This window comes from Myotis brandtii, unplaced genomic scaffold, assembly GCF_000412655.1.
Source record: "Myotis brandtii unplaced genomic scaffold, ASM41265v1 scaffold5, whole genome shotgun sequence".
Classification (NCBI taxonomy): Eukaryota; Metazoa; Chordata; class Mammalia; order Chiroptera; family Vespertilionidae; genus Myotis; species Myotis brandtii.
The window spans coordinates 2,097,623-2,121,401 of NW_005369060.1; the positions used below are offsets into that span (position 1 = coordinate 2,097,623).

The following is a 23,779-nucleotide window of genomic DNA, read 5'->3' on the forward strand; positions in this document are numbered from 1 at the left end:
TCTGCCCTTCCCGGCTGCAATCTGTCTCACCAGCTGAGCGATTTCGCCAATTCGGGGTGGGTGCTATCAGTTTCAGCTGCTCACTCCATTTGCTCCGGGACCCATTCCATTTTAATAAATAGTAGTAGTACTGCTACACTACAGTAAATTCCTATAAATTTCATGTCTTTTTAGGAAGAAGAGTAACAGTTACATTTAGCATCATGTTCATGATAACAACACTTGTTTAATCTTCTTTAGTTACATTTACTGTAAAAACTCATAGCTAGCCTGTTCATGTAATGGTTTTCCCATGCCCGAGTCTTTACTTTGAATAGATCACAATTTTTCCCTAGTACATCGGCATTTGTCAGTTTTCAGAATCGATTTTCCAAATAGCTTTAAACAGTTAATGAAAGTGTTAGACACACCTCTCACATCAGAGGTGTTATTCAGTCCCCTGAGTCAGTGGGAGAGAGGGCTGTCTCCAAATTCCATTCTTGCCTTCTCATATAAATGAATTTATACGAATGAGACCCTGACTGCCTTATGATGAAGCCAATTTTATTAAAACAAAATATGCGCCGAAACCGGTTTGGCTCAGTGGATAGAGAGTCGGCCTGTGGACTGAAGGGTCCCAGGTTCAATTCCGGTCAAGGGCATGTACCTTGGTTGCGGGCACATCCCCAGTAGGAGGTGTGCAGGAGGCAGCTGATGGATGTTTCTCTCTCATCGATGTTTCTAACTCTCTATCCCTCTCCCCTCCTCTCTGTAAAAAATCAATAAAATATATTTTAAAACAAACAAACAAACAAAACAAAATATGCACCTTCATTAAAGAAGCAAGGAAAGCAAATCTGTACATCTGGCTTATGAAGCACATAAGGGCTCTCAGCTAATCTGAATAGTGAGTTGGGTGGAGGTCTGAGGTGTTATACAGTAGCTCCTTGGGTTAGGTCAGAGATCCGTTCCTACGGCGCAACGTAAAGCGATTTTCGCCATAAGTCGGAACCCACCTACATGCGTCACTCACATGGAACACATACACAGCAGTAATGAAGTGAAACAATAAAAAAATTTAAAAGAAAGATAATGATTCCTGACCTTTACTTGTGGTAAGTAAATGTTAAAAAACATAAAGCAAATATGTACATACATCAAAATGACTGAACTTTTTTTTCTTTAATAAATAAATGGGAGACGGCGACGTAACCACAAAACGATGTACGTCGAGTCCGATGTAATCTGACGACTGTCTGTATATATTCTCCTGCCTATAAGTTTCAAAGTTCCTCTGCTGAATATTTTGTTACCAGATTAGTTCTCAAGGTCCCTTTTTACTTTGTTGTTACTTTCCCAGAACTCATGAGAAGTACCGGGCAATTTTATCTTGCCAAGCCTTGAAGTCTGGCTTCTCTGCTTAGGGAGTAAAATTATCCTTTTTTCCCTTTTCTTAGGTCCAGAGCCAGGCCAAGAGACATTGTGAAAGTTTAAGAAATTTTATTGCATTCTCTCAGCAACACAGCTGGCTGAGACCAGTGTGTTGGTTGTCAGCTCCAAAGGGACGTCTAGGTTCTTTTATATAGGGTAGAAGTGTGAAATATAGGGTCAGGGTATGGGTGCATGAGTCGGTCAAGCAGAGAGGAGGGCATGAGTTGGTCAAGGGAAGGGGGATTCATCTTATCTTGCTTCTGCAGGCGCCAGCTGTCTGCTCCAAGCTATGGGAAAAGGCTTGTAATATATATTTCAGAAAACATGTCCATACAGGAGAGATTAAGGGTAATTCATCCTAACGCCCTTCTCTCTTCCTTTTCTGCATTCTCTCAGTGAGGCTTTTGTCCTTGGCTGGGGAAGATAATCGCTTGTTATTTGCAAGCTGGCTGCAAATTGCCCACACTGTTTGGCCTTGTTTTAACTTTTTATCTCAGTGTCCATATTCCTCCTGCCTTGGAATCCTCCAACAAAAGCACAAGCTTATCATTTTAGAATTCACCTTCTCTTCCCCAGTCCAAGAAGAAGCTAACCATTTCTTATTTGTGACCTCTGTTGGGTCAAGTATGCTTGGCCTCTAGGACACTCTCTTCCTTCCTTAATTTGAGGAATGCCAGTTACTGAATCCCCATTATCTAAGGTTTCTTTGTTTCATTAGAGTCTGAGCAACTTTTCTTCATTTTGCTCTTCTTTTAAGTAGGTGGAGAATGGAGGTTCAGGTGTTTCCTGATTGCCTTTACCCAGTGGTGTTTTTTATTCTGTATCTTTTCTGCAAAGCTTCTATAGTCAGAGAAAATCCTGGATGATTTTCCCCTATTGTCCTTTTTTGTTCCACCAATCACACTGAAGCTGAAACCAGACAACCAACAACCAATTGGTCCTGGCTGCCTATCACTAATTGAGCCAATACAACAGAGACAGGATTGAATCATAAATGAGCATTTATTCCAATAATCCCAGCAGTATGGGAGAGTAGCAGGTCAGCCATGAAAATCTGCTCTGCACCCCCCCCCCCCCGCTCCCCCCATAAGCCAGTTGCTTATATGGGGTACCTGGACAAAGATAACATGGGGAAGTGGGCAAAGGAATAAGAATGGGTATGATGGTTACAGATTATAGGCAATGTAGGCAATGTGGCTGGAGGTTTGCAAAGGACTGGAAGCATCCCGGACTCCATTGTTTGCTTTCTGCAGAAAGGCTGTTAATCTTTGCATGGTAATAGGCAGATTTGGCATGGGGAGGGTGGGCTACATTTCCAGATGACCTCGCAGGTCCTGTGTACAGCTCCCAGCCAGGTTAGAATGTGCTGTCTTTAATTAGAACAAAACAATCACAGTTAACAGAGCATGATTAATATTTCTTACTAACATTTCTAATAGCTGTTAACATAAAAACATTTCAAACCGGAAAAGATTTTTTGTGAGTTTATTTGAGCCAAACTGTCGACAATTGCTGGGAAGCAGAACCTCAACAGATTGAGATAATGCTCCAAAAAACTGCGGTTACTTCTGTATTTATACACTAGAGGCCCAATGCATGAAATTCATGCAAGAGTAGGCCTTCTTCTCTCCCCTATCCTCCCGCTGCCGGTACCCGGGACCCAGGCTTCCCTTGCAGAGGGAGGCCCCACACACCCACTGCAGCCTGCCGGGCAGTGGCCTGGGCCTCCCTCTTTGGGGCGATTGTGGAACCCCTGATTGATTGCCCCACCAGCCAGTGGCCTGGGCCTCCCTCTGTGGGGTGATCATGGGGCAATGGCCGGGACTCTGACCAATCGCATTGTACCCACCTTGGCTGGCCTGGCACCAGTGGGTGTCATAGCGTGCTCCCAGATGGTCGTCCTGATGGTCATCAGGTGGGTTAGTGATAGACTAGAGAGGCGGGAGAAAGCAACACGGGGGGTGGGGGGACCCCTGGGATTGGATAAAAAGTAAAATGATAGACACATACTTAGGGTGGGTGCAGGAACAATTAATATAACAATGAAAGAACTTGTGGTATCTGTCCTGGTGCCCAGGCACATTAGGTTGTGCCCCAAGGGTCCAGAAAAAGGGAAGTTACAACAAGTTACCCAGACATTTCAAGGGTATGTTATAGATGCAAAAAGACAGGCTCAGTTAAGGTAAAGGTTGACCTTGTCAGTGAATACCGGCCTAGGAAGTAACTACCCACTATAACTGCTTTTAGTTAAAGTTTAATTTCAGACTCTTCTTTGTGGTTACTTTAGGTCTCTGAGTTTGCAAGACCACCATGCAGGCCTCCCCTGAGCTTGTCAGGTTAGCATGTGGCCCCTTTTCGCCCACATAGCTAGTCCCCAGTATTCTATTTCTGCCCCTAATAAATCTCTGAGTTTGCAAGACCACCATGCAGGCCTCCCCTGAGCTTGTCAGGTTAGCATGTGGCCCCTTTTCATCCACATAGCTAGTCCCCAGTATTCTATTTCTGCCCCTAATAAAACCACTGTCAACTATTGGCAACTCTTTAGGCTTCTATTGAGTTGCTATTTATCACATAGTGGGAAAGAGGGGCTCATAGAAGAACTGTGTCTTCCTGAAGGGGAATGAAATTTGAGGATCTTTAAAATCTTGACTACTCACCTCTCCATCCTACTACATTGAGAGGGAAGAGGTTGGGCAAAGTGAAAGAGGAATTATGGGGCTGGTCTTGGAGCCTTTCAGTGTGACCATAATTATCTGCCTTTAGGTGAAAACAGTTATGTATGTCTCTACTACACATTGGGCTTCTTTTCAGTTTTGGTAATTAATTTGTAATTTATACTTCTGTTGAGCAGTTCATTAGGTTCTGAAGAATTTTTGAGAGTTTAAAGTGTATGGCTAGTGAGTGTTGTAACTCCCAGCACAGGATTCCTGTCACTAGCCCATTGCCACATACATATATATGATAGTACATATTTGCTGAGTTAACATTCTGTGGAAGAATTCAATGGTTTTTGTGTCATAAGGCTAGACTCCCAAAATACTTTTCTTTGTCTGCTCTAGTTATTGAGAAATATTTTCTTCTGTTTTTCTCTTCTAAACTGTTGGATAAAATAGTAGTTTGTATATGAATTTTTAACTTGCATATTTATTTCTCACAGAAGTTAACTATAGCTAAAGATACTTGATGTCTTTGGTCTGGCATGATTAGTATTTCCTTTTTAAAAAAAATATATTTTATTTATTTTTTACAGAGAGGAAGGGAGAGGGATAGAGAGTTAGAAACATCGATGAGAGAGAAACATCCATCAGCTGCCTCCTGCACACCCCCTACTGGGGATGTGCCTGCAAACAAGGTATATGCCCTTGACCGGAATCGAACCTGGGGCCCTTCAGTCCGCAGGCTGACGCTCTATCCACTGAGCCAAACCAGTTAGGGCTGATTAGTATTTTCTGTGATAGGTTTTTTTATGTTTATATGATGTCAAAGACTTATTGGAATAGTTATAAATTCAGCAATAAGAGATGCTTGAAATCTAGACTAATAAGCTCTTTGGGTTGAAATAATTTTTTACTAAGCATTACATAATACAATTATATGGTTTATTGCATAGAATCTTAATTTGTAGGTGTCAAATATAAAATCTGTACATAAGAAACAAGCTAAAACAAGTCTAAGACTATGTATGCTCATGTACGATGCCCTCAAAAAATTTTACATAGCACTAAAAATTTTTAAAGTTAGAATGGATATAATTTACTTTTGACTTGAGGGTTTTTCAACTAAAACCTCATAAGTGAAATGCTCTGCAGCATAACAAAATCAGGACTGGGGATTGTTTAACTAAAAAATTGAATAGATTTTTCAGCTTTCATTAGGATATATGGTTGTATCTGCTGCCTTAAAATTTATATCTAGTGGAGAAAATCATGTTCATAAAACTGAATCTTTTATGACCTAATTAGTGGCCCGGTGCACAAAATTCGTGCGGGCAGGGGGCGGGGGAGCGGGGGAGCGTGTCCCTCAGCCTGGCTTGCACCCTCTCCAATCCGGGAACCCTTGAGGGATGTCTGACTGTCTAAACCAGCAGTTGGACATCCCTCTCGCAATCCAGGACTGCTGACTCCTAATTGCTCACCTGCCTGCCTGCCTGATTGCCCCTAACTGCCCCCCCTCTGCTGGCCTGATCACCACTCACTGCCTCTGTGTGCCGGCCTGATCACCCCTAACTACCCCCCCTGCTGCCCTGCCACCATGGCTTTGTCCAGAAGGACATCCGGAAGATCTCCCAGAAGGTCTCTCAGTCTAACTAACATATTACCCTTTTATTAGTATAGATATAATGCCATATGCAGAGTCATTGAATGCTTTTTGATGCTAATATTAGGTGGGAACCTATAAGACTATAGGTTCAAGTAAATTTCAAAAACAGATATTCAAAATTCAATTCTTAGAGCTATTAAGTAGATGTTTTGGTGAATACCCCTTCCCCACCCCAAATCTTCACCTAAGGATATGTTCCGAGAGAGAGAAAGATATATATATATATCCATTGCCTCCCGTAAGCACCTGGACCAGGGATCAAACCTGAAAACTTTTGGTGTATGGGACAACACTGACTTGTGAGCTACAGGTTATCCAGTGTTATTATGAACCAGTTAAACCTTTTAACTAGTATAATGTTATTATGGAAACCAAACTTAACTTTTTCTGCACCAAAGAATGATAAAGGTTGATTTCACATTGAATTACAGGTTCTTCTGGGCCCCTGCTGAAGATCTGTTCTGAAAATTGTGATTAAGTAAATTTTTTGATAGAGGAAATTTGTTGCTTCTGTTTATCAAGATGATCACAACACCTTCAAAACATCCAGGAATTCACTTGTCTTCAGAGACTTCTTCTCAAAGGAGAAATATGCCCATTCATGCTGTCTTTTTTGACAGCATCCCTTCAGGAACACTTACACCTGTAAAAGATTTGCTGAAATATCAGAACTCCTTTTTAAAATTGAATGACCAGAAAAAGAATCAACTCTCAGAAATGACATTTTTTCAAGATAAAAATGTATTTCATTCTACCATGCTAGCAGAGCCTAGCACCTCTAACAGTCTTCTTAATATTGATATCAGTGCTATAAAGCCCAATAAGGATGGATTAAAAAATAAAGCAAACTATGAATCACCAGGAAAAGTATATCAAAGAATGAAAGAGAAGGTAATGTGTAATAAGCAAGAAAAAGCATCACCAAAAAGTGAAAGTAACAAAATTTTTATGCATGATGGAGCTGAGAAAAGAGTATTGCAGCATACCTACCTCTGTGAAGAAAAGGAAAACAACAAATCATTTAGATCAGAAAACAGCTTATTAAGAGGTTAGTTATATTATGTGTTGGTTAAAAAGCTCTAATGTGTTATTTATTGTGTCTGGCACTGTTTTAGGTACTCAGGTTACAGCCGTGAACAAAATGGACAAAAATCCCTGCCCTTTTGTAGCTAACTCACATTCAGGTGGTGAGGATCAGATACAGTAGGTAATTTTTATGGTACAGTAGAAGTGTTATGGAAAGAAATATGTAGCCGGTTAAGGATGATAGGGAGAGTTAGAGCAGGTTGTGATTTTCAATGGGGTAGTCAGGATATGCTTCTAAGAGAATGTGGCATTTGAGCTGAAAAACTGAAGAAGGTGATAGATACAGGTAGGTATCTTGGAGAATGGGGAAGGATCATCCAGACAGGTAACAGCTGATACAAATGCCCTGAAATTTCTGTTATTTCAGGAGTGTGCCTCACAAATTCAAGGACTAGCCTTGAGATTAATGTATCATGGAGTGAGTGTACAGAGCTGGGGGGGGTAGGGATAAATAAGAGGGTCAGGTAACATAGAGCCTTAATAGGTGAATGTAAGAGTTTCAGCTTTTATTGTGAGCAAAAATAGGGAACCATTGGGAGGTTTTGAGTAGAGGAATGATAAGATCTGACTTACATTTTTAAAGTATCATTCTGGCTGTTAATTTGAAATAGTTATTGCAGTAATCCAGGTGAGAGATGGTTTTGGCTTGATCCAAGTGGTAGCAGTGAAGATAAGAAGTGGTTGGATTCTGGATATATATTAAAAGAAAAGCCAATCACAATAGCCCATACAGGGCGTGTGGAATGTTAGAGAGGTTATAAAGGCTGACTCCAGAGGGTGGTTTTTTTCTGTTTGGCTTTTTTTTATTACCCAAGCAACTGGAAAGATGTGATTTATCTGAAATGTAGCAGATTGAAGGAGAAGTGGGATCAGGATCTCAGTCATTTTTGTCATGTGAATTTCTATATGTCTTTTAAAAATTTAGGTGTAGATGTGAATTAGGCTGTTGAAAAAAATTAGTTGGAATTAAAGGGCATAGTCCAGGTGAGAAAAAATATATTTGGGAATTACTAGTACCTAAATGGTCTTTAAAACTATGAGATGAGATGCGATCATCAAGGAGTAAGTGTAGAAAGAGAAAACATTCAATAATGAGTCCCAAAATTTACAAGTTAGAATAAAGGATAGAAAGTAATAAGGCCACTTAGAAGATAAGGAAGAAGAAAAATTAGGATTGATACTTTGGCAGCCAAGACAACAAAATGCTTTAAAGAAAGTCATTAGCTGTGTCTAATGGTGCAAAATCAGTCGGGTAAAATAAAGGCTGAGTGAGATTTGACCATTGGGTTTAAGAATGTGGAGGTCATTAGAGACCTTGATTAGGATAGTTTTGGTGGAATGATGGAAGCAAAAATATGATACAAGAGTGTTTAAGAGAGAATAGAGAGAGAAGTTGACAGTGGTGAATATAGACAACTCTTTTTGAGAGGAGCTAAGAAATATGACAAGATTGGTTTTAAAAGATTTTATTGTTTTTAATGATTGGTGAAATAACATTTTTGTATGCTATTGGGAATAATCCAGTAAGGAAGGAAAGACTGAGATTAGAAGTCTGATACCCTCCAGTAGCTGAGAAAGAATAAAATCTAAAAGTGGAGATTTGGCAGCTCTAGCCAGTTTGGCTCAGTGGCTAGAGCAGTGATGGCGAACCTATGACACGTGTGTCAGAGGTGACACGTGAACTCATTTTTTTGGTTGATTTTTCTTTGTTAAATGGCATTTAAATATATAAAATAAATATCAAAAATATAAATCTTTGTTTTACTATGGTTGCAAATATCAAAAAATTTCTATATGTGACACGGCACCAGAGTTAAGTTAGGGTTTTTCAAAATGCTGACACACCGAGCTCAAAAGGTACGCCATCACTGGGCTAGAGCATCAGCCTGTGGACTGAAGGGTCCCAGGTTCAGTTCTGGTCAAGGGTACATTCCTCAGCTGCAGGCTCAATCCCTGGCCCTTGTCAGGATGTGTGCTAGAAGCAACCAATCAGTGTGTCTCATGTCCATGTTTCTCTCTCTGTCTCTCCCCCCACTTCCACTCTCTAAAAAACCAATGAAAAAATATCCTCGGGTGAGGATTAACACACATAATAATCATAATAATAATAATAATAATAATAATAAAAAATAAAAGTGGAGATTTAGGAACATAAAACAGATCATCAATCAAACAGGAAGGTAGGCAGTGTTGTATTACTTTAGAAATAATCTGAAATAGGAAGTAAAGTCAGCAGCTGTGAAGTGAGTATAGGAAACAGGTATTGAAATTTGAGGAGGTATGGAGGTTTGAATAGTGTAGGAGAGTGGAAGAGTGAATGGTCTAGGCTTAAATTTAATTTTCTGGGCAACATTAAGAACCTAGCTGAGATTTGTGGACATGAATTTAAATAAGACCAATCAGTATTGTTGTGAGTATTCCTGTTGCCCTATTAGCTGTATAGGTGCTGGTGGGGAATAGGCAAGGAGTTGGATTTTAATAGGATTGTAATTTTGCTAAATAGGATGAAGTGAGAGGAAGACAAAGTAGTTGGGAGTTGTGTATGCAAGGTGATAACCACAATTGGCCATGTAATTTAAGTTGGTTAGACAAGGAAAAGAGGACACTGAAAGAGATGAGGAAGTGTGAAGTGGTGTAGGTCATATTGGGATGGTCAGTGGATTTGAGAGAATGATCTGAAAGATAGAAAGTGGTCAAAAATGGGACACTTGAAATTGAGATTTTAGTGAGTTCAGTAATTAATAAAGATATTTTACATCTGTTATCTCATTTAGCCCTTTGAGCAAACGATATGATAGATCAGCCGTGGGCAAACTACGGCCCGAGGGCCGGATCCTGCCCGTTTGAAATGAATAAAACTAAAAAAAAAAAGACCGTACCCTTTTATGTAATGATGTTTACTTTGAATTTATATTAGTTCACACAAACACTCCATCCATGCTTTTGTTCCGGCCCTCCGGTCCAGTTTAAGAACCCATTGTGGCCCTCGAGTCAAAAAGTTTGCCCACCCCTGTGATAGATGCTACTTTAATAGACTAGGAAATGGAACTTACAAAGAGGTTTTATCTGCCCTATGTGTCACAGATAGTAAGTGATGGGCTGAGAATTAAATACAGGTATCTATTTGAAAGTCCACAGTCTTAACTACTACACAGTAGATTGTGGGTGCATTGTTGTGTTTCAAAGACAGTGATATATTTTGACACAAAAAGAGTTCTCTAGGTGAATTTAGGCTGGAGGTGGGGGAGTACACAAAATAGTCTGTTTCTCATACAGCCTGGGAGAAAAGGGAGAAGCAAATGGAATATGCACATTAAAGCACATATTATATGTAATTTGGAATTAGAGGAAGAAATGAGTAACTGACTGACTGCTTTGATAATCTGATGACTCTTTCCCCAGATTAGACACATATATACAAACACAAATTTTGTTATGTAGTTTCAGAGACCCTCTGCATGGATGTTAGTCTCTGAAATAAATGACCCAGGTTATAAACAGCATGTTATATTTGATCAAATTATCTGCTTTTCTTTACTGCATTGCCCTGCCATTTCTGTAGAATAAGTTAAATAGAAATTTATCCTTTTATAGCATGTCATTATAATAAAATCTTTATAGCCCAGCTGGCGTGGCTCAGTGGTTGAGCGTTGACCTATGAACCAGGAGGTCACGGTTCAATTCCCAGTCAGGGCACATGCCAGGTTGTGGGCTCAATCCCCAGCGTGGGGTGTACAGGTGGTTGCCGATCAATGATTCTCTCTCATCATTGATGTTTCTTTTTTATTTTTTTTAGAGAGGGAAAGACAGAAACATCATTGTGAGAGAAACACATCAATTGGTTGCCTCCTGCACATACCCCAACCAGGGCCCAGGCTGGGGAGGAGCCTGCAACCAAGGTGGGTGCCCTTGACCAGAATTGAACCCTGGACCCTTTGGTCTGCAGGCTGATGCTCTATCCACTGAGTCAAACCAGCTAGGGCTCATCATTGATGTTTCTATCTCTCTCTCTCTCCCCCTCTGCTTTCCTCTCTGAAATAATTAAAGAATTATAAAAAATTAATAAAATCTTTGTATTATGATTTCTAAGGCCAAAGTTGCACACTTATTAAAGCATATTCACTCCTGATTTTTTTCAAGTATAATATTTGAAATTAAACGTAAAATAATTTAGTTTAATGCTCTAGGTCAGCGGTTCTCAACCTGTGGGTCGCGACCCCTTTGGGGGTCAAATGACCCTTTCACAGGGGTCGCCTAAGACCATTGGAACAAATGACCCTTTCACAGGGGTCGCCTAAGACCATTGGAAAACACATAAATAATTACATATTGTTTTTGTGATTAATCACTATGCTTTAATTACGTTCAGTTTGTAACAATGAAATTGGGGGTCACCACAACATGAGGAACTGTATTAAAGGGTCGTGGCATTAGGAAGGTTGAGAACCACTGCTCTAGGAGGTATAGCAGAATAAAATGTAAGCAATACTCAAAGTTCTTATTGTTTAGTTGATAAGCCTACCAGATTTGTGCATTTGAAGATCTGCTAAAGAGCTGTCAAAGGGGTATAAATTATTACTGAATTTGCTGTTGAGTTTCAGCATTTTGATTTTTAAAATATAAGTTACAACTCGTCAACTCTTCTTTCACATTTTAGAAATTTACAGCACCCAGAAGCAGAATTTTCAAAACTGGATGGTACTTCACATATTATATATACCTGATTTTATTCCAGATCTCTAGGCTTCTAAGTTCAGTAGTATACTTTTGTCTAAAGTTGGCAAGATGTAACATGAAATTTTTAAAAATGCTTTCTCAGCGTGCCAGTGTGATTCAGTGGTTAAGCGTAGACCTATGAACCCCGGTCAGGGCATATGCCCAGGTTGTGGGCTCTATCCCCGGGAGGTGGAGTGCACGAGGCAGCTGATAAATGTTTCTCTATCTCCCTTCCTCTCTCAAAATCAATTTAAAAAGCATATATATTTTTAAAAAGCTTTGAAAGGAGGTTTTAAAAAAATTCTCAGCATGATGTAAGTATAGAGAATGGGTTGAAGGCATGAGAAAATAATAAAGGAAAAAACTTACGTAACTAATATATTATAAAAGTCTATGTGCCTATATTTGTCTGGTCATTACTAAACCTAAATCTTTATTTAAATATTTTTAAAAGGTATTTTTTTCCTTCTCAGTGACTAACACATCTCACCTTCTTTCTAAAAAAAAAATCTCAACCTCAGTCCAAGAAGTTCCTCTAGAACCATCAAATATCTTACTCCCGGTCAAGCCAAAGATTCAATGTCAACAGGCAAAGAAAGCGCCTCTGCACAATTTAACTTATGGTAAAGTGCTATTGGTTTTGTTTTATTTGAATGTATTGTTAAATGTTCTAGATAATTATTTTCCCCGTGTAGGCAATAAATTTTGACTGTGGATGAAAGATCTATACTAATAAAAGCCTATGTGGTTGTCACGCCCTCACGCTGTGATGCCCTCATGCCATAACAGTCCATCACCAGGAGGCTGCATGCACAGTGGGCGCGTGCGGAGCCTTGGAGGCGGGTCCCGGTGGCACTGCATGGCAAGGCCAGGGATCCTGGCTGCTCTGTGCAGCGAGGCCAGGGGTCATGGCGGCTCCATGAGGTAAGGCCAGGGGTCCCAGCGGCTCCGCACTGAGCTGCTGAGGTGAGACCCCCTCTGTGGGGTCCCCCGGCTCCAGCTTATCTCTTTGGGGCAATCCATCAAGGAGCCCCAGATGGGTGGGCAGGGCCTACCTCTGGGGAGATGGATCGTGGGGCTCCCACACTGTGAGAGGGCACAGGCCAGGCTGGGGAATCCCACCCCACCCCACCCCGTGCACAAATTTCATGCACCAGGCTTCTAGTTAAATCATAAAAGGCAGAAGCACTCAGAAAGACTGGGCAGGAGGGTGGAGTATTCTTAACCTGAAGACTTCTTTTTAATATTAAGTTTTAAATTTTCCTGTTTCTCTTTTAATTTCATATGATTCTTCTGAAAATTTTATTGACTTTGTATTTTTTTTCTTTTTTTTTTGCAGAGCTTCCAATTCTGAACCAAGAACATGCAAGTGTTTCAGCTGCAATAGTCTCCAACAGGGCATTAACTAGAGCTCAGTTGGCAAAACAAATTCTTTCAAAGGAGAATACCGTTGCAACCACTAAGTTCAGAAAGAACACATTTGTTTTAGACGACATTAACTCTACCTATGAAAAATCCCAAAATACTACTGCTGAGACTCTCAATACTAACTGTGTTTCTGTTAAAAATCACAGTAAATTAATGATTTCTGATAATGAGGTCAGAATAAAAGGGACTTCACAACAGGAAATTAAGGGAAGAAATGAGAAAACAGTGCCCAGAGAAACTGATCTTCCAGGTTCCATAAACGACACATGTAAAATTGTGCTTGCAACTCCAGGGTTTAATGTAACAATACCTCAGGGATCAAAGAGATACACTTCAAAGCTTCTTCCAAGTATATGCCAAACTACTACAAACGGAGTTAAAAATAATAAGGTAGGAAAACTTTTTTTTTTTTTAATATATTTTATTGATTTTTTACAGAGAGGAAGGGAGAGGGATAGAGAGTTAGAAAAATCGATGAGAGAGAAACATCGATCAGCTGCCTCCTGCACACCCCCTATTGGGGATGCGACCCGCAACCAAGGTACATGCCCTTGACCGGAATCGAACCTGGGACCCTTGAGTCCGCAGGCCGACGCTCTATCCACTGAGCCAAACCGGTTAGGGCAAGGTAGGAAAACTTTTAAGGCAGATAAGTATTATCCCCATTCTTTAAGAGCTTGAGCTCTTATGCTCTCTCGTTACTACTATTTAATGTAGAGGCAGTGGGTTGAAAGCAAGAAGGCCCAGGTGTTAAGTCTTACCTTGGTTGATTATTAGTTGCATAGCCTTCAACAATTTACTTACTCCCTTTAGGGATGAACACTGATTTTATTCCTATTTTTAATTCCCCCCCCTCCTAATTCTTGAGGTACTATTAACAACAATTAAGAGAAAGGAATTGCGTATAGCACCTAAAGATCTGAGAATTTTTTGTGTTGTAAAGTAACAGTGATCAATAAAAGACTTCAGACCATCCAACTATGTTACATTAGGACAGTGATGGCGAACCTTTTGAGCTCGGTGTGTCAGCATTTTGAAAAACCCTAACTTAACTCTGGTGCCGTGTCACATATAGAAATTTTTTGATATTTGCAACTATAGTAAAAAAAAGATTTATATTTTTGATATTTATTTTATATATTTAAATGCCATTTAACAAAGAAAAATCAACCAAAAAAATGAGTTCGCGTGTCACCTCTGACATGTGTGTCATAGGTTCGCCATCTCAGCATTAGGATATTTGCTGGAGAAACTGGAATGGAACAGTAAGTTCAAGGAGAAAGAGATAAAAGGTTAAGTTTATAGTTGTTAAAGGTTTGTCCATTAATTTTTAAAAGGATGATGGTGGGCATTTTCCAGACAGAAGCCAGGGTCTTTATGAAGTTCTCAATTTCTACCCAACAGCTCCTTAAAATATTAAATCATGTCATCCTCTGCTCGAATTTCTCTAGTAATTTCTTATCTCAAGAGAAAACACTAAGCCTTTACCTGGGTTTACAGAACTGTACAAAATTCAGTTCCTGGAGATATGCAGCCTCATCATATAGAGCTCAACAAACATTTGCTGAGTGAATATTTTGACATTCTATATAAGCAATATGGTATGGGGTTCTAAAGCCAGAATTCCAGTTTTGTAACCCATCTGTGCCACTGACTAGCTATGTGTGACATGGGCAAGTTATTTATATTACTTAACTAGGCCTTACAGAGTTTCTTTATCTATAAAATGAAGTTACTATCTCCCAGTGTTAGGAGAATAATCTGAGTCAATGCATCTAAAGTGCTTGGGACACTATCTAGTATAGCTTTTATTTTTACTACCATCTGACTTACTTGATGTACGTGTCTCAGGTGGTTCCCAATGTGGAAGTAGAAAGAATTTTATTGCCTCTTCCCCAAATCCTAACTATAATTTTTTAAATGAATATAAATGTAAAGTACAGTAACTAAGAGCACTGTTCCATTTTTAACATCTTTTTCTGACTCAACATAAACTACCACTGGAGAATGTCTTTATATATAAACTTATAATTTTATGTATAAAGTAAATGACTTGTCAAATTAGTCATTTTGTGACCTTGGGCTACATATCTCATCAGAATTAGTTCAATGTTAAGTTGTTACATAATAGAAACAATTTCCTACCACTGGTGTTCACAGAAATTTTCCTTATAATAGAATTTTACTTGTCCTAAAATAAGGAATTCTCAGATATTTGCTTTGGAATACAGTGCTGTTAAATATAGATTCCTAGCAATTACCTTTATAGTATATAGAAAATTGAATGCAACTTCAAATCAACTTTGCAAAGAAAATAATGTGCTGTGAGTTTTTAGGAGTAAGAGCGATGGTGGCATACATGTATATTACACAACTAACCCCTTTTCTCCAAGTTATTGGGTCTTTGGTGGGACTTAATGTTTTAATGACTACCTTAGGATTTTAGGTGATACTCTCCCTCCTCCAGTGATTGAGATACTAGATAATAAGAATATATAAAGTATAATTAATTCTGGATTGGAAACAAACTATGCAATATGATTTAAGCGCAGTCTTTCTCGCCATTCATCTTTTCTGTTTTATTGTTTACAAGAATTTTATCTTATTGCTATTTAAAATAGAGTATGATTTTTATATAGATGCGCACTAAGGAATCATTTGGATTACTTATGAGTTTTTTCTTTTAATTTAATGTAAATTGATTTTGTAATGCTTATGCTACAAGTAATGCAGAAAATACATACTTTATTTTATGTTTAATTAGGTAGTCCAGCTACAGGAATGGATGATTAAAATCATCAACAATAATACTGCTATATGTGTAGAAGGAAAATTGATGTAAGTATAACATTTGAATATTCATATATATATGTATATATACTATATTACCATTGATTTCAGAGAGGAAGGGAAAGGGAGAGAGACAGAACATTAATGAGAGAGAATCATCAGTCAGCTGCCTCCCGCACATCCCCCACTGGGAATGGAGCCCATAGCCCAATTGGGAATTGAACCATGACCTCCTGGTTCACAAGTCAATGCTCAACCACTGAGCCACACCAGCTGGACTTGAATATTCTTTTAAGAAAATAAGACACTATGTATAAGAGCTTAAAAGGAGAAGCGTGAGAAATAAACAAAGACTGTTTAGATTGCAAAGTAAAGGCAAAAATGGTAAAATGACTATATATTGATTGTAACCAGCTTTCTTATTTTTGCCTTATGGGTTATTTTTAAAATAGTGACAGCTCAAATTTTTATACACAGTGCTTGATTTTTTCCCCAGAGGTTTTAATAAGTTGACTGGTATTTGCTGCTTAATTATAGTTGGTTAGTTAATATTTACTTACATGCATTTTAATTCAGAGTCTCACGTCTAAATTTATATCTGGGATAACCAGGTATAATTATTGCTTCAGACAAGGAATCAAAATTACTTTAAAGCTTTGTCATACAGCTACATATTAAAATATGGCACTTTCTGGTTCTCCCTAAAGTGAAAGCATCAACAGGTAAGGGCTTTGCTTAATTCTGCTAATCTATTAGCACCATTTCCTATTCTTCAAAATCAATATCTTAGTGATAAAGAAATTTTTTTTGTAAAAAAAAAAAACAACATGTAATGAAAACAATACAGGATATTACTATTCAAAGGTACTGGCCTGAAAATTTATAAGTTGAGTATATAAACTCTGTCTTGCCCACTCCATTTCTGCCTGCTGTGTGCCCATTTTCTGAATATCCAAGAGACAGTGTAGCTTGCCTTGGTTGGAATTCTATTGCTGCTGCTTATTGACTGTATGACTTGGGCAGTCTCAGTTTTTTCATCTGTACAGTGATAATAATATTACTACTTTTGAGGTTATTTTGAGGATTAAATGAGTTATATTTTTAAAACTTGAGAACAGAACTTTAAAGTGCTATTTAAGTGTTAAATAAAATTAATAAAGCAAAAAAAAACACAGAATGAGAAGTAATATCATATTAAGATATAATATATGAATTTAGTCCCATTTGACCAAATGTATAGAACTTTATTTTCTTACTACACTTAGATTTAGTAAGTTTATTCTTAGTTATCTAGTAAATTGGAGAATTTTAAACATTTATCTAATACATCTTCATATTTCATTCTATTTAAAAATATATATATATATTTTATTGATTTTTTACAGAGAGGAAGGGAGAGAGGCAAAAAAAAAACACAGAATGAGAAGTAATATTTTCTTACTACACTTAGATTTAGTAAGTTTATTCTTAGTTATCTAGTAAATTGGAGAATTTTAAACATTTATCTAATACATCTTCATATTTCATTCTATTTAAAAATATATATATATATTTTATTGATTTTTTACAGAGAGGAAGGGAGAGAGATAGAGAGTTAGAAACATCGATGAGAGAGAAACATCGAACCTGGGACCCTTCAGTCTGCAGGCCGATGCTCTCTCCACTGAGCCAAACCGGTTTCGGCATTCATTCTATTTTATACTAGTGGCCTGGTGCACGGATTTATGCACATTGAAAGGAAATTAATTAGAAGAAATATTTTAATATCGCTATTCACCCTTTTTTTATAATAGAAATACCAGAGATGAAAGAAAATCAGTAAAATGTATATGAAAATAATATATAAATTGATTAATAAACAGTAACAACATGATATAACAACAAAAACATAAAAACAACAAAAACATATAAAAACATGAAATAAAACAACATTGATAAAAGCACTGACTGATTAAAATTGATTAAACTGCATGCTCGAGTCAAAGTTTATTTTTAAATTCCCAGTGTGTGTCATATGTACTGGATGGATGGACGGTTGGTCACTTTAGCCTTTTATATGTATAAATTTATCCTTAGCTTCATTTGAGGAAATATAAAGAGTAGATTTATGGGTAAATGATTTGGTATTGCAGTTTGTTTTTTCCCTGTAACTTTTTCGTACTTTCCAAAGATGAGGGTAAAAAAATTTGGCTGTATAGTGAGGATTGAAAATCCACAAGCGTAGATGGATCCAAACTATATAATTGCATGAAAGCTAACACAGTATAGGCCCCGATAAGAGAGTTAGGAAATCATTCTTTGGAAGCTGAGCATCAGGATGGAATCGCAAACATTGTCAACACCACATATTTAGAGATACTCCCTGCTTCCTTACTAATGATATATTTTATACTAGAGGTATGTTTGATCACAGCACAGTTTCTTTGCACATACTGGTACTCTGAGGATCACATTAAGCATGCAGTTGAGTTCTGCTGCAATGTTTGGCCCTCAAATGTTTTATAATTAGATTATAACATTGTTAATGTAGCTGGAATGCAAATTTATTACTTTCTATTATAATTTGATATACTTATCTATGTCCATTGTGACTGCTGTGAATATTTTGGCCTTAACTAAGCTATTTTTCCTCCTAGAGACGTCACTAATATCTATTGGCACAGTAACGCAATTGTAGAACGGATTGAACACAACAAACTTAAGACATTATCAGGCAACATTTATATATTAAAAGGGATGATAGACCGGATTTCCATGAAAGAAGCAGGTAATGACTCATTATTAATTGATAAGTCATTTTAATAAGTGAAGCAATTAACCATATTTCTAATAGTAATATATATTTTTTACTTTTAATTAGGTGTTTTAAAACTGAATCAGTCAAAACTAAAAATTAAAAACAGAATTGACCACATTATGTAAAACTATTTGACAGTTTAAATAAGTCCAGTGATTTTTATTTATTTATTGTTTTAATTAAGGGAAGTTTTCCTTATTTGGGAAGAATTGCTTTGTAAGAATATAATGTAACTCCCTAGGTCCTCTCTTTGTTGAACCTGCCCTACACAGCCCTAGTCTTGTTATAATCTGATTTTCTGCCTGTGACTTGCACACAGCTAATAGGATTGAAGAAACCACATCTGAGCAGTCCGAAGGTCGATGCTGTATCCACTGAGCCAAACCGGCTAGGGCTACTTCATATTTTTATAAGCATCTGCTCCCTCCTCTTAGGATGGGGTAGGGATAGGGGAAGGAGGGTATGACCTGAGCAATAAGAACAATCAGAAGAACGTTTTCTCATATATTCTCATTTTCTTGCACCTAGAGCTGCTTTTATATGGATGAATAGACCATATTTCTGTCTGTGTCAGCATCTGCATTTGTACCTTAGCTCCCATTTTCCCTTTTACTCAAAGATATCACTGTAGTAATTCTCCCTTCTCCTATCAAAAACAATTCCTCTTTTCTTTTTTTAGAGAACAGTCCTTTTAACCACACTTCTTTTAACTACTCTCAATTACAGCAAAGCAACTCAGAAGATTTGTTATATCTAATTCCTCTTGAGCTTTCCCCCCATTTTTTCCTTGAATTCTCTTTAATTATGCTTTAATCCCCAATTCTTCACTGAAGCAGCTCTTATCAAAGTCACCAATGGCTCCCACATTGCTAAATTCAGTATAAACTTGACATAGTTAATCTTACCTACCTCTTTGAAACACTTTTTTTGAAATCTTTTTAAAAAAAATATATTTTATTGATTTTTTACAGAGAGGAAGGGAGAGGGATAGAGAGTTAGAAACATCGATGAGAGAGAAACATTGATCAGCTGCCTCCTGCACACTCCCTACTGGGTATGTGCCCGCAACCAAGGTACATGCCCTTGACCAGAATCGAACCTGGGACCCTTGAGTTCGCAGGCCGACACTCTATCCACTGAGCCAAACCGGTTAGGGCTAAATCTTTATTGTTGAAAGTGTTACATACGTCCCCTTTTTTCCCCCATTAATCCCTATTAGCCTGCCCCTGTCCCCTCACCCAGGCCTTCTCCATCCCATTGTCTGTGTCCATGGGCCATGTATATATGCATACCAGGTCCTTGGTTGATTACCTCCTACCCCCCTTCCCTCCCCTGCCTGCCTTCTGAGATTCCTCACTCTGTTCCATGCTTCCATGTCATTGGATCCACTTAGATTCCACATATGAGTGAGATCATGTGATACTTGTCTTTCTCTGACTGACTTATTTCACTTAGCATGATATTCTCCAGGTCCCTCCATGCTGTCTCAAAGGGTAAGCAATTCTTTTTTACTGCTGCATAGTATTCCATGGTATAAATGTACCACAGCTTTTTTATCCACTCATCTACTGATGGGCACTTGGGTTGTTTATAGATCTTAGCTATTGTAAATTGTGCTGCTATAAACATAGGGTGCATACATTCTTTCTGATTGGTATTTCGGATTTGTTAGGATATATTCCTAGAAGTGGGATCACTGGGTCAAATGGCAGTTCCATTTTTAATATTTTGAGGAAACTTCATACTGTTTTCCATAATGGCTGCACCAGTCTGCATTCCCACCAGCAATGTACTAACGAGGGTTCCCTTTTCTCCACATCCTCTCCAGCACTTGTCATTTGTTGATAAAACACTTAACTTGGCTTCTAAAATACCATATTCTGAATTTCATGCTGTCTCACTCCCTGTTCCTTCTTTCTTTCTTTGCTCATTTTTCTTTTTCTTTGCCTCTTAACAATGGGGTAGATTAGGGCTTTTTCTACATTCAGTACTATGCTGATTTCTTTGAGGCTTTAAATCTTAATCTGTGTGGTGACAAATGCCAAATTTATATATCTAACGAAAAATACTCTTCTAGCCACTCAACTTACTTTCCATCTGCCCATTTGACATCTCCATTAGGACGCCTATAGGCATCTCAAACTTAATATAGTCATGTATCACTTAATGACAGGGATTCATTATGAAAAAACATTGTTAGGTGGTTTTGTGATGTGAACATTATAGAGTGCACTTACACAAACATAAATAGTGTAGCCTACTATACACCTAGGTTGTATAGCATAGCCTATTGCTCCTAGGCTACAAACCTATACAGCACATTACTGAATACTATAGGCAACTGTAATGCAATGGTAAGTATTTGTATATCTAGATATGTAGAAAAGGTACAGTAAAAATATGGTATAAAAGATAAAAAATGGTAACCAGTGTAGGTAATTTACCATGAATAGAGCTTACAAAATGAATTACTCTAGGTGAGTCAGTGAGTGAGTGTTGAGTGAATGTGAAGCTAGGACATTACTGTACACTACTGTAAACTTTATAAACACTGTACACTTAGGCTACATTAAATTTATAAGAAAACATTTTTCTTCAATAAATTAACCATAGCTTACTGTAACTTCAACTCTAAACTTTTTAATTTTCAGCTCTTGCAATAACTTACCTTAAAACACAAACACATTATACAGCTGTTTAAAAATCTCTCTTTAGAACAGTATGGAGTTTTCTCAAAAAACTAAAAATGGAACTCCCATTTGACCCAATGATCCCACTTCTAGGAATATATCCCAAGAAACTAGAAACACCAGTCAGAAAGGCTATATGCACCTCTATTTTCATAGCAGCACAATTCACTATAGCTAAGATTTGGAAACAGTCTAAGTGCCCATCAGCAGATGAGTGGATTAGAAAACTGTGGTACATCTACACAATGGAATACTACGCTGCGGTAAAAAAGAAGGAATTCTTACCATCTGCAACAGCATGGATGGAACTGGAGAGCATTATGCTCTCATAATATCACATGATCTCACTCATTTCTGGACTATAATGAACAACATAAACTGATGAACAAAAACAGATCCAGAGACAGAGAAGCATCGATCAGACTGTCCAACCTCAGAGGGAAGGTAGGGGAGGATGGGAGTAAGGGAGAGATCAACCAAAGTACTTGTGTGCATGCATGTAAGCCTAACCAATGGACACAGACACCAGGGGTGTGAGGGTATGAGTGGGGAGGTGGGGGGGCATGGGAGGATAAAGACACAATGTAATACCTTAATCAAGAAAAAAATTAAATAAAAATAAAAAATCTTTCTTTATATCCTTATTTTTTTTTAATATATTTTATTGATTTTTTTACAGAGAGGAAGGGAGAGGGATAGTCAGAAACATGGATGAGAGAGAAACACCGATCAGCTGCCTCCTGCACACCCCCTACTGGGGATGTGCCTGTAACCAAGGTACATGCCCTTGATTAGAATCGAACCCAGGACCCTGCAGTCCGCAGGCCGACGCTCTATCCACTGAGCTAAACCGGTCAGGGCTGCCTCAGGACTTTTGCATGGGCTGTTCCCTCTGCCTGGAACACTCTTCCCACAGAAAACCTCTGATTATTCGAGGCTCGGGGAAAGTGCCACCTCTCCAGAGATGCCTTTCCTGACCACTCCATTTACTACAGCCACTCGGTCACTGTGAAGGCAACACATGCGTTCAGCTTTCCGCAGAGAACTCCACTAGAAATGATCTCGTCTTTATTTTATTTGACTTGGTGCATAGTTGGCATGCAATCACGACCTTCTCCTCAATGTCCAAGTCATTGGGGAATGCTAACCAAAACCATGGTTCATAACACTTCACACCAGCTAGGAGCTGTACTAAAAAAGATAGATAATAACCAGCATTGAGGAGGATATGAAGACATCAGAACCCACACATGAGGTAGGGGAAGTATAAGGGGCAGCCACTGTGGGAAACAGTGTCACAACTCCTTCAAATGTTAAATACAGCTCCCTGCACACCCCCTACTGGGGATGTGCCTGTAACCAAGGTACATGCCCTTGACCGGAATCGAACCTGGGACCCTTCAGTCCGCAGGCTGACACTCTATCCACTGAGCTAAACTGGTCAGGGCTATATCCTTATTCTTTATTAATAGCTGTGAGTAATGCATTGCACTGTGACATCATAACACTGCACTGTCACTAGGTGATACCGTTTTTTGATGTCACAATTACAAAGTCACTAGGCAATGCAAATTTTTCAACTCCATTATGATCTAATGGGACCACCTTCATATACACACGCAGCCCATCATCGTTAACCAAAATGTCCTTATGCAGTGCATGACTGTATATCTAAAACCTGATCTTCTCCCTTAAATCTGCTTTATCTACAGACTTCCCCCTCTTTCCAGGCTTCCAGCGGCTAGCTAAAATCCTTGGGGACATCCTTAAGTCCTAGATTTCTTTCCCACACACATTAATGTGTCAGTATGTCCTATTGGCATTATCTCCATAATATATTCAGAACCTAGGCTTCTGCTGACCATTGTGGTCCAAACCTCTCTCTTGTTCTGAGTGATTGCAGTAACCTCCTAACTGGTCTCCTTGTTTCTCCCATTATACTTCCATAGACTCTTCTCAAAATAGCAGCTATTACAGTCCTATTAAAGTCAATAGCTTAACTTAAAACCCAAGCACATTATACAGCTTCTCTGGTCATAGCATTTCCATAGCTTTCTTTCTCACTCAAAGTAAGAGACTAGGTCTGTAAAATGACTCCAAGGCCTTATATCTCATGCTCCCACACTACCTTTGTTACCCATCTGAGTATCCTCCTGGTACTAGTCTCTCCTCACTACACTTTAACTTTACTAGTCACTTTGTTCTACAAAGGCAGCCTTTTGTTTTGTTCTCTCTGCTTCCAATGTTTTAACCTCATATTGCCATGTGGCTTACTTCAAGTCTCAAGGTTTCCGATGCTATTTCAGTAAGAATATCTCTATCCCTTTTTTTTAATCTTTATTGTTGAAAGTATTACAGATATCCCCTTTTGTTTGTTTTTCCCATTGACTGCCTTCACCACTCTATTGTCTATGTCTATGGGCTATGCATATAAGTTCCCCGGTTAATTACTCCCACCCACTCCCGCTTTCTCTCTGAAATTTGTTAGTTTTTTCTGACTATACTTTTAAAAAATATTTATATTTTTCATTGATTTCAGAGA

General features: G+C 38.4%; 1 protein-coding gene and 1 long non-coding RNA gene across 3 annotated transcripts in view; one reads left to right on the forward strand and one right to left on the reverse strand.

The window, feature by feature from the left end:
• Positions 1 to 1,182: 1,182 nt before the first annotated feature.
• Positions 1,183 to 20,791, reverse strand: LOC106727908. Its single transcript, XR_001364147.1, has 3 exons — positions 20,781 to 20,791; positions 14,754 to 14,756; positions 1,183 to 1,246 (listed from the first exon to the last, which is right to left on the reverse strand). It is a non-coding gene; the product is annotated as an uncharacterized LOC106727908 (long non-coding RNA).
• The window catches only part of MIS18BP1 (MIS18 binding protein 1), a 50,194-nt gene continuing 32,570 nt past the window's right edge, over positions 6,156 to 23,779 (forward strand). For both annotated transcript variants that reach the window (XM_014548193.1, XM_014548194.1), the window contains exons 1-5: positions 6,156 to 6,778; positions 12,054 to 12,155; positions 12,872 to 13,350; positions 15,725 to 15,798; positions 18,387 to 18,517. In XM_014548193.1, the coding sequence (XP_014403679.1) occupies positions 6,253 to 6,778; positions 12,054 to 12,155; positions 12,872 to 13,350; positions 15,725 to 15,798; positions 18,387 to 18,517 (1,312 nt within the window). In that variant the 5' untranslated portion in view covers positions 6,156 to 6,252. The remainder of the gene's footprint in view (positions 6,779 to 12,053; positions 12,156 to 12,871; positions 13,351 to 15,724; positions 15,799 to 18,386; positions 18,518 to 23,779) is intronic.